Consider the following 11,002-nt stretch of genomic DNA (forward strand, 5'->3'; position numbering starts at 1 on the left):
TTCTTGTCCACGAAACTCGAGGAATAAAGTGGCAAGAGTCCTTCCTTCAATATTTCTATGTATTTCGCAAAATTTATGTTGCCAATGCACTCCACTAAGCTCCCCAAACCATCACGCTGAAACCACCATGCTTCACAGTTGGCTGCAATCTGTTGAGCCAAAACTCTTTGTGAGACATTCTCCAGACCCATATCCTTTCACTGTCCGAAAATTGAGCGAATCTTGATTCGTCTGAGAACAATACGGTCTTCCAAAAGTCCAGAGGCTTGGTCATCATATCACTTGCCTACTTCTTTCGTGTGATTATGTTGGCAGGTCTTAATAAGTGCTTCCCTCAAACTGCTCTGCAACGATAACCCAATCTGTGGAAAATCCGTTGAACAGATTTCGGGCTCATCCCACCAACTTTGGTCACTTCTACAGTCGTTGATCTGGGATCCATTTCGATGCTCCTCTTGACAGCCCTTTTTGTCCTCTCCTATGGACTAGGACGATCCGGACGTTGCTCAGTTGTTTCCTGAACTGCACGATGATTCTGTTGACTGTCGAAAGCGGGATTCCCAAATTCTGCGAAATTTGCCGCTGACTTATTCCACCATCTGCTTAACCAACTATCCTTCCTCTAACAAATTCTGACAATTCGAGAGAACCTTAAGTTCTAGGCATGTTGTAGCACAAGATAATTAGTGTGCAGACCATTTTCATTTATATAGTGCTCTGTGAACACAAATTAGTTAGCATAAATCAGTTAAATGACAAAAAATTAGGTGTCTATTTACTTGTGACCACTCAGTGTACACCAGTATGCAATATGATAATTGTACCAATGCTTTGTTACTGATTTCCTAGATAAGCACTACACAAGAATAAGCAAATTTAACGATAATTTACTAAGACAATGGGAAACACACCAGTAAAATTTACTTCTAAGTCCCCATGTAACTAAATTAACTTGACACTAAAATTTATGGCTTACAACACTTATTACAAATTAGCAGTGGAGTCCATAGTAGGAAGTTACAGAAAGCAAAACCTAAAAAAACAATTAGGTATATATTGTAACAATATATTATTAGTTTACTCTTTCTGTATTAAATAGATCAATTTGATCAACCTTGTAAGTGTGAAATTATTCATACTATAACACTGAATTTTCTATGTTTACCTTCACGAAATTTGGCAAACTTTTAGTAAACATTACACAAAAAAAGTGTTTTTAATAAAGTATTTCTACCAAAGATTTGTCTGTGAATTCACAATCTGATTGAAGGGTGATTTTCATGCTATGAATACAAATAATTATGTTTGTCTTATGGTTTTAAAATTTTATTTGCATAACCTCTAGAGCCTCCTCAGTGAATATCAATTTTGTTTTTGTAAAAATTGGTATCTTATCTGTTATTTTCTCAACCCTAACACTAACTGTAGCACAATCATCAATTTTCTTATATTTACATTTCAACTGTTATCTTTTCCACACTAGTTTTATCACCTGTACTTTGGACCACCACCCACTGTCAAAAGAAATAAATCATAGTGAGAGCCTACTAGCCATTTGTCATACCCTTTATATTTGTGAGTGCTAAGCCTCATGTATCTTTTTCACTAAGTTAATTGTTGAAATACAAATTCATGTAGATTTCAAATATGTATCTTAAAACACAAAAATATATTGGGCACTGGAATAGAATGTCTCAATAATACTATAACTTATCTGTGTTTCTAAGCAAGCTATAAATAGGTTTGATAAAACCTGTAATCCCTTTGAGCAAAGAACTATGAAACCAAATACTAATGGTTTATGTGGGAAATCTAAATGAGAAATCTTTAAGATTTCTATAGAGAAGAAAATGTTTTTTTTCATTGGTTGATAAACATGTCTATCAGTGATGTAAGGACTATTAGCAAAGAGTATAAAATGTCAGACAAAGAGAAGAAGGACCTCTCTTAGAAGTTTGAAAGATTTACTGATATCTCAGCAAATCAAAAAGTTAGGGGAGACAAATTTTAGATGCCTAGATTGTATATTCTGATAGCCATATTGATGAAGATATATCATCTGTCAGGGAGAATTTAGAACACAAACACATTACACAACACAAAGAAGTAAAGACTGAGATTTTTTTAAGCTTTTCCTTTTGAAATTAAGAAATGAAAAACTTAAATAACATAAACATCTAAATTATACATTATGTTTTAATGTCAGTTATATTGACATAAATTGCTAATAAAGTTGGTTAATTAAGTTTTGAATGAAACTCTGTGATGTGTACTTTGACCCAGTCATACACTAAGCTGTAAAATATAAATACTACAATGATATATATAATAATTCCACATACCCCCAACTTTCACTTCTGAGCAGCTCTGAGGAGTCTCACCTGTAAACAAAACATTGATTTTTTTATTATATTTTTCTGCCCATCTTAAAGCATAGGTATATATTTGTTACGAAACTATTACCATGTCTTGTTTCTCATGTGATTTTCTTTCTTTTTTCACTGATTATTATTATTATTATTATTACTAACTTATGACATCCTAGTAATTGGTATGAACACTTACCAATGAAACAGCTTTCAAAATAGCTATAGGTCACTTTTAACTAAACTTATAATATGTTTCTCTAACCAATGCCAATGTAGAGTAAATAAAGCAGTTTAAACAGTTATTTATACATTGTGAGAAAGTCACTAGCTGGAGCTTCTGTAGAAAAACACACAAATCTAATGGGAAACTTAAGACAACTTAGAACAAATCACTAATAAGCACTAATTCAGGTGCTTACTTAAGAATATGCTTGGTAAGGAATTAAAAAAAAATCCCAATCAGAAAGATTTGTTTGACCTGGAATCATTGACGTTGAAACTCATGATTTGGTCACAGTTTACTAGATATTTCTTCAAACACTGGCTGATGTCCAACCATTATTTGCATCCCAGTATGAGAAAACTCCTTTTTTTTGAAAGATTAAGAGTGTCAGTTTGTTAGTTGTATGTACAAAATATGTTAAAAAAAACTATCAAATGAGTGGTGAGGAGTAAACAAGCTTACTTGGAATGTCGTGAAATGGTAAAATGTTTGTTTCATTAAAAAAAAACATTTATATACTTAGGTCAGGTGACGTGCCCTTTTAATAGTGAAACAAGTATTCCCATGGTGAGTTTCAGTGGATAAAGAAACTTAACTCTGCTAGGAAAACAGTATCATCAACATATATCTATAAGCTACCAAAAATTGGAGATTTAATGGTTCTCCAAAATACTGTAGTAAGAGCTAATTGTTAAAAGAATAAGTTTTATAATATGACAGGTTTAAGAACAGAGACCACATATAAAAAGACTCTAGCAACTCAGAACCACTCAAACAGTGAATAAGGGATAAGAAATAAATGAAAGCTTTTACAATATAAGAAGTTTATAAAGAAATGGATTAAAATGAGAAAAAATGAGTTTTCACTGATATTATGTTAGCAATGCCTAATTATTGAGAAAAACGTTTATGAAGTGGGGATGTAAATCAGAAAAGCCAACAAGAAGGAAATATGTGTGAAAGAACTAAAACTAATGAGTAAACCTGACAGTGCCTCTAAAAGGTAATGTGAGCATTATAGATTGTTAGAACTGCTGAATTGATAAAATATTTTAATATGACAGCCATAAAGCAAGGAACTTCCTTCTTAATATGAAAGAATCAAACATTGTAGACCATGTTTGAAATATGCCCACAACTACAATATGAGGCTCTCTGTACTCAGAAAAATTACGTACAGAAAAGTAGTGTTATGAATTTTGAAGAAATGATTGAATAATATCTGTTCAACCTTTTGATAAATGTTTTCAGGTTAACTTCCAATGTTATTTAAAACCACACATCACACATACACTTATCTGTATATACATGTAAATTTAGTGCTCCTTGAAAGTGTGTTTTATGTTTAAAAATATTAAATAAACCCAACAACAACAATTAGAATGAGACCCTGTTCTGGCCTCTTAAATGACTTAGATAAAATCCTATAAAAGTAAATATGCCAACTAATATGATGTTATTTCATTGTTCATTTGCTAACCCACAAATATTTATGTAATGATTTACAAACAATAAAATATGGAAATAGCTACAAGTAAATGCTGAATATCTGTCATGTTAATCATGGCGTTATAGTTTTATCACATCAAATTAATATTAACACTGGACTTTAGTCTATGAAAGTCTTGCAGACTTTAAGTTACTCTACAATAAAACTAGTGCATTATCCATTTTTTATTTCCACATGTGTGTTATAAGATTCCTTTTAACATTGTAGTACTACTAATACATTATTTTACAAATAAAACAACTTTTGTTTAAAGAGGCTACATTATAGTAATTTATCCTAAAAGAAGGAAGCATTGACAAAAGCACTGGATATGAATAATTATATAATTTTTTAACGTATTTTATCAAAGAGCTTTGGAAAATTAAAGTTTTCATCAATTCCTAAAATCACTTTCTGTAATGAAACTTTTCATTGTTTAATATAAGAACATCCATAATAACTGAATAATAATTAAAAAAATATTAATAAATGGTCCATAAGTGGCACAATTAAATTAAAAACAAACAAACTAATGTGTAACTAGCTGACACAAAACTAATCGACAAGATTAATCTTGTCAATGTGACTGATCATTTGATGCAATTATTGTATTAAATTCAGTCCAATTCTAGCTAATTATTTAGAAATATTTCACTTGGGTAGCACAGATTACTAATTTGACCTTTCATCTACAATAACTAATCTAAACAATAGCTGGAATTATTGTTAACGGCAAGGGTACTTTAATAATGATTCAGTGCATTCTAGTCATCATAGGTTCTAATTCTCTTGTCTACTGCATTATTATGTTAAGCACTTCTATTCATATTTTTATACAACACTAATTTCATTAATTTAGTTAATAAATATGCTTTTGATCAGTGCAAGATACTAGATCAAATCAACCTAATAATGGGTATAGCTAATTAAACAAACTGTACTTACAAAGCTTAGAATACATTGTTTCATTAATAGGGTACCTTTGCTGTTATTTATCCATCAGTTCTAACCTATATAGTTAGCTAAAATAGTTCAATGATATTGCATTACATGCACCTTTGGAAACTTTGAACAATAGAACATTAAATATTAAAGACAAGATAAGTATTGAGGTCTGAAAACTAATCCTTACATTTAAAGAAGTCTTAATTAATATGATATGAATATTCCTAACCTTCTGGTAACTTAAAATTAGTAAAATAACTACAGTTTCAATGAGTATTCTAATGTAGGCTTAGTTACCATTTTTTCATTGGGTTCTTGAATATAAATTTCCAGTTTATAAAGTTAAGTCATTGTTTGGTACTTTAAAATTTTGTTAAAATTTATCATCAGCATATATACAACACCATTTCTTTTTAGAAAACCAATATTATGACTTGTGTTTCACTTCAATGTTTTTATCTCCATACACCATGATAGATATGAGAGACAACTCACCCGAAGTCTCAGGATCCCATAAAGAACTACGTACAAAACGCTGAGCTACGTCAGTGTTCAGTTTAGGTGCCTTTTCTTTATCTGCAATTTCCTTAGCTCTGTTCATATAGCCTTTTATTCTGTCCTGTGAACAAAATTTAACATTAAATCAAGGATGCATTTCATGATTAAATAGATTTTTAATCATAAAAATGTCTGCTTCAAAAATTTGAGAAAATAAACTACTACTATACAAACATGTAAACACATATTTGTATGCAAAGTATGTAAATGACATTTTCAGCTAAAATATTCAAAGTGAATAAAAAAATTAAGCTTTAAATAAAGGTTCTGACACAAAATTAGACAAAAAATAACATTTGCATGTAATTGAAACTTCTATGTTAGCCTTACAGAAACCCAAACATATACTACTAAAATATACTTACTAATTCTTGTTTGACAGCATGTTCTTTTGGATTGACACCTTGTGTAACTAAGTATACTATGAATGAAAAAAAAAAAGTCAAATTGTTTACTGATGATTCAATAATGTTTTAGAAGTACCAACATTTAAAAAAAAAAAGCAAGCCAATATTATCAATGCAACATTACATTCAAATTATTGATGTTCTTTTCTACAAATATAGTATGTATAAAACTGACAAGCATAAGTACTTGAAAGTTTGACATTCTACATTTATGAAACTCATTTTAACATTACATATTATGTAATTTGTTCATCATTTTAACTTACATGTGCCTTAATACACATATCTGTAACTTTCTTTTTCTGCTATAAACACTACAAATGGAATGCACAAATAAAGCCCTAAATAACTGTTATGGTTTGTAGCCTACACATTCACTTAAATCTTTTTAGAAGTTTAATATCTTCCTATTGGGAAAACATTGCTCTCAGAAACTTGAAAAAAAGAACATCATAATAATTTTACTGGTGGAGAAATAGGGAATGCCACTATAATCGTGGACAAATAGGAATACATCATCAAGCTCCAATCTCTAGATGGCCACTCCATGAAGATAAAGTCTAAACCAACTGCTAACACAGAGGAAAAAATTAAGAAATTCCTCAAGAAATGTCAGAATGAACTTGGGACAGAAATAGTCAAATAACTAACAGTACAACAACACCTCACACATCTATGGTTTTACCTAAAATTCACAGACAATACTACTCTCTCCAGCTCGTAATTAACTGCAGTAATTTACCATGTTGTCCCTTATCTGATAACTAATAGATACAATAACATGATTAACAAGTAAAAGAATCCTCACTTGTAAATAATTTAACCATTTTTGTGGAGATTATAAAAGCAATCACGATAACTTCACAAGACACAATGATCAGTTTTAATATGTCCATCCTCTTCACTAACATACTGACCCCTGACACACTACAAATACTCCATCAACAGCTTGAAAACGATAAAACTATTTAGGAACACACCCAATTGATAATCTCCACAATAATCTGTGTCCACACAACCTACTTCTAACAACAAGAAAGCCTAGGGTATGGGGTCACCCCTATTAACCAGTACTTTAGTAATCTCTACATAAAACATTTCAAAGTAAACACCTTTAAAACAGCCATTCTATAACTCAAGGTTAGGCTCAGATATATTGATGATACAACTATAGTATGGTCACATACTACAGACAAAATTCAAGAATTCATGAAACACCTGAATCGGCAACATCCCACAATACAATTAGATGTGATGGCCACTAATGCACATAAGTCATAAACCAGAAGAGTTTACAGGAAACACACATATATCATTAAATATAAGTAAACTCCTTGACTATAAATCAAACTATTCCAACAGTGTAAAAACATGCACAGTTCAAGAACAAACAAGATTTGTAATACTAAAAAAAATAAAAAAGAGAAAAAAAATCATATCATTATAACTCTCCTTAAATGGATTCCTGGAACAGTTGATGAAAAAGATAAACACTGAGAATCAACTAGAAGAAAATTACAGACATACAGCCATATTCTCCTGTGTCAAAGGTTTACTTGAAAACATAAAGTATGAACAGTATTCAGAATCCACATCAATATGATCACAATTAATAAGGAACAAACCATCTAAAGGCCTAATGTAGAGTAAAAATGCCATTTATAGCATGCCCTGTGAATGTATATACTAATACAGTGAAAAACTAAAAAACAATAAAAGTTAGAGTTCAGGAGCATAATACAAACAAGACTTGGTAAGACTGATCTATCTTTAATAGCTCATCATGCATCAGACTTCCATCATTAAGACCCACGAAAATCCTATCCACTACCAACACAGAAATTAAACAATTTTTCACAGGGTTTCCCTGTAGATGGCAGCCAAAATGTAAAACAAAAAATAATTAGTAATTAGTATTTATTTAAGAATTTACTAACTTAATAATTAGACTTTGGTGATCATATAGGTTACTAATAATGAAAATGATTTATATCCTAAGGGACAAAACAGTTTGGTGGATTTGGTTAGAAGAAAAAAAAACAGTATCATGTTGACTTTTAAACTATTTTACTGTATAGGGTATATAGACAATACCTTTACCATTTTTCAGTTGCAAAGTTACAATTGTGAATTTTTGAAACATTTGGATAAGAATCCAAATATGTGGTATACAGTTGAATGTGAATAATAATAATTCAATTAAGTCTTTTTCGATTCTTTAGTGTATAAAAAAAATTTATGTATACTGTAAACCATTCTTCTCAAGATTTCAACAGAATTTAAAAAGAATTTTGTCTAAGAGCTTATTATTCTATATTACACATTGAAGTACTTTCTATTAAACAATTCTTTAAAGGTAATGAGTTTAATAATAACTTTACTGGGTGAAATAATGTGTAATTTAGAACAAATAACATTAATATTTTTGTGGATCGTATTACTGAGATGAAAATTTTGAATTTTCATGCAATGCTTGATAAGTTTTCAGATTTCATAGAAACATGCAAGTAGACATCACATAAGTGTGATACTGGTGGCAACTTTGTGATGATGAGCAGCCATGCCTAACAATGAAAAACTTGAAGTAGAGAATAAATCCACAAAATTTTGTGATACCACTTCACAAGCTCTAATATTAAACTAAGGGGTAAAATAAGATGTTCAAAGTTTAAAAATTATGCACATATTTTTATTGCTGTTTACAGGAGAAGATTTGAGGAAACCAAAATAATCTGTAATAAATAATTAGCAGGAAAACATACTTACACCAGAAGAGAGAATTTAATGTGTAGCCAATGGATAAATCAAGTCTGGCTTTTTCTAAAGGTGTCAGCTATAACACAAAGAAATAAAGCTTTGAAATATTTAAAAACATAAGCTAATATAGCAAAAAAAACAAAAAAAACTGGTTTTATAGAAGTACTCCACTTAATATTATGTGAACCTATAAGTATATGTATAATGAAAAAATATATATCACATTAAACATTATATTTTCAGTTTTTAAAATTCAAAAGGTTCCAAAAGCAAAATGTAATAAACATTATATATGAAGTTCCTTTTAAAATAAATGTAGTAAATCTTTCCATGTTTTATTTGGTGTCTAGAATTGTCTGGCTAATACTTTTCTTGCTGAAAGACACACATTATATAACTTTAGAACATTAAAAATTATTTAAAATATTGGATTTTATAATTTATGATTTAGATGTTTAATCCCAGTGCTGCACTATCATTACATATTGAAAATATATGTGAGCACTGTAAAGCTCGTAACTTTAAGGGTATAATTATTAATGGGTTAAACTAACTTTTTAAGCAAATTTTTCAAAATAATTCATATAAAAAATTATTTGTGAATCCATAAGCTTGCTGGTTACAAGGTCCCTAATACAATACAAGTCACACAAAATTCATCAGTATCATGAATAATCTGACTATTTAATGCCGGGGCCTCCAATGTATCTGATATATGAAATAAATAATTTCATATTATCTATACTTGAAACTGTCGGTATTTCGTAAAAGTCCATAATTACAGAATTGAGGAAAAACAAGACAATTGTAAGTTTCACAAATACATTTATTTGTGAAACGTACAATTGCCATGTTTTTCCTCAATTCTGTAAATGATTTCATTTAATATTTTGACAAGATTTTTTATGTTGAGTGTAATAACAGGCATACTCAATATCACAGTATATGAATTCTACCAGTAGTGAATGGTATGAAAATAATTCAGTAATTTGAGGTTTAAATCCATTTCACTCCAAAAGTATTACAAGAATCATATAAATAAAACAGCAGCACCTCATAAACTAAACAATAAAAACACAAGTTAAAAATAATTTTTAATTTCATCACTTCAAAATGGTATCATCAGGCAATAAAAAACACAAGAATGACTCAAGCTGAAAAATCGTGGTAGTTGCTAACTGATTAATCAACATCTCCATTAATAATTAGATTTGATTAATTAATTAATGATTATAGTGTTTCTCAAACATGGTACATAAAAGAAAAAAAAAGTTGTATTCCCTCTGATCACTAGTTTAATATAAGAGGAAAAAAAAAGCAAATTGGTGACAAGTGCTTAGCCAGTTGTCTTCCGCTCTCATCGGCAGTTTAAAATTAGGAAGAGTGATATACTGCCTTAATAGCTATGTCATAACAAAGATAAGGCAAGCATTTTTCATGGCACTGGGAATCAAACCTGAGACCCTAATGACAATACTTGGATTACTTGTATATCAGAATAATCATTAAGTCTAACTTCAATTAGCAAGATGGGTCACGGGTGAAAGGCCATGTCATCTCGTTTGTTGACTCGCATTCAAAATTTTATTTAACTACTATTTCATGAATTTATGTCAATAAGTTTGTATCAAACTGTAGATTATAATTCAAATTGTAGTATTACATCACTCAATTTCTTAATTTAAAAGTAAATATTAAAAAAACCACAGATAACATTGATTTTTATATCATGTGGTATGTTGAATACAGCAATGGTTCAAAATACAAAATACTTAGGATGCCATTTCTTTGTTTTGAACCAAGATTTCAAGGAGGTAGGTTGTCTTTAGTCTGCTCAAAATTTCATATTTTTTTAAGACTCAAATACATCTTAGTTACTAAGGCTTGATAAATTATAGTGGAATTCTATGGTACTGATGTAGTAATTTATGATTTTTTAGTTATTCTAATGTATATATATAAAACCTAAAAAAATATTTTGTTTCATATCCTCCATGTGCAAAATGTTTTAAAGGGTTAGCAACCTATGTCAAACAGCAGCCGAGTACAAAGGTCGTAACTAGAAGAGATAATTGTTTGCTCTATTTCTTTATTTACTGTTTTTTTGTTTTAGGACAAATATGTTTAAGAACTTATTTCAAAATAGCAATAATATATATACATATATAATGTATAATAATTGAAATGTGACTGTATTCCAAAACATACATACCTCCTCTGACGCTAATAGCTATTTCCCGATCTTCATCTTTTC

The 11,002-nt window shown here is 29.8% G+C and overlaps 1 protein-coding gene across 1 annotated transcript in view; it reads right to left on the reverse strand.

Moving 5' to 3' along the window:
* LOC106461177 (nuclear nucleic acid-binding protein C1D-like) overlaps positions 1–11,002 on the reverse strand; it is a 15,198-nt gene that overhangs the window by 1,450 nt on the left and 2,746 nt on the right. Inside the window, exons 2-5 of the mRNA XM_013920972.2 lie at positions 8,758–8,824; positions 5,950–6,005; positions 5,522–5,645; positions 2,343–2,381 (exon numbers count right to left, since the gene is read on the reverse strand). Coding sequence (XP_013776426.1) covers positions 2,343–2,381; positions 5,522–5,645; positions 5,950–6,005; positions 8,758–8,824 — 286 coding nt within the window. The remainder of the gene's footprint in view (positions 1–2,342; positions 2,382–5,521; positions 5,646–5,949; positions 6,006–8,757; positions 8,825–11,002) is intronic.

Source organism: Limulus polyphemus, unplaced genomic scaffold (assembly GCF_000517525.1).
Source record: "Limulus polyphemus unplaced genomic scaffold, Limulus_polyphemus-2.1.2 Scaffold909, whole genome shotgun sequence".
Classification (NCBI taxonomy): Eukaryota; Metazoa; Arthropoda; class Merostomata; order Xiphosura; family Limulidae; genus Limulus; species Limulus polyphemus.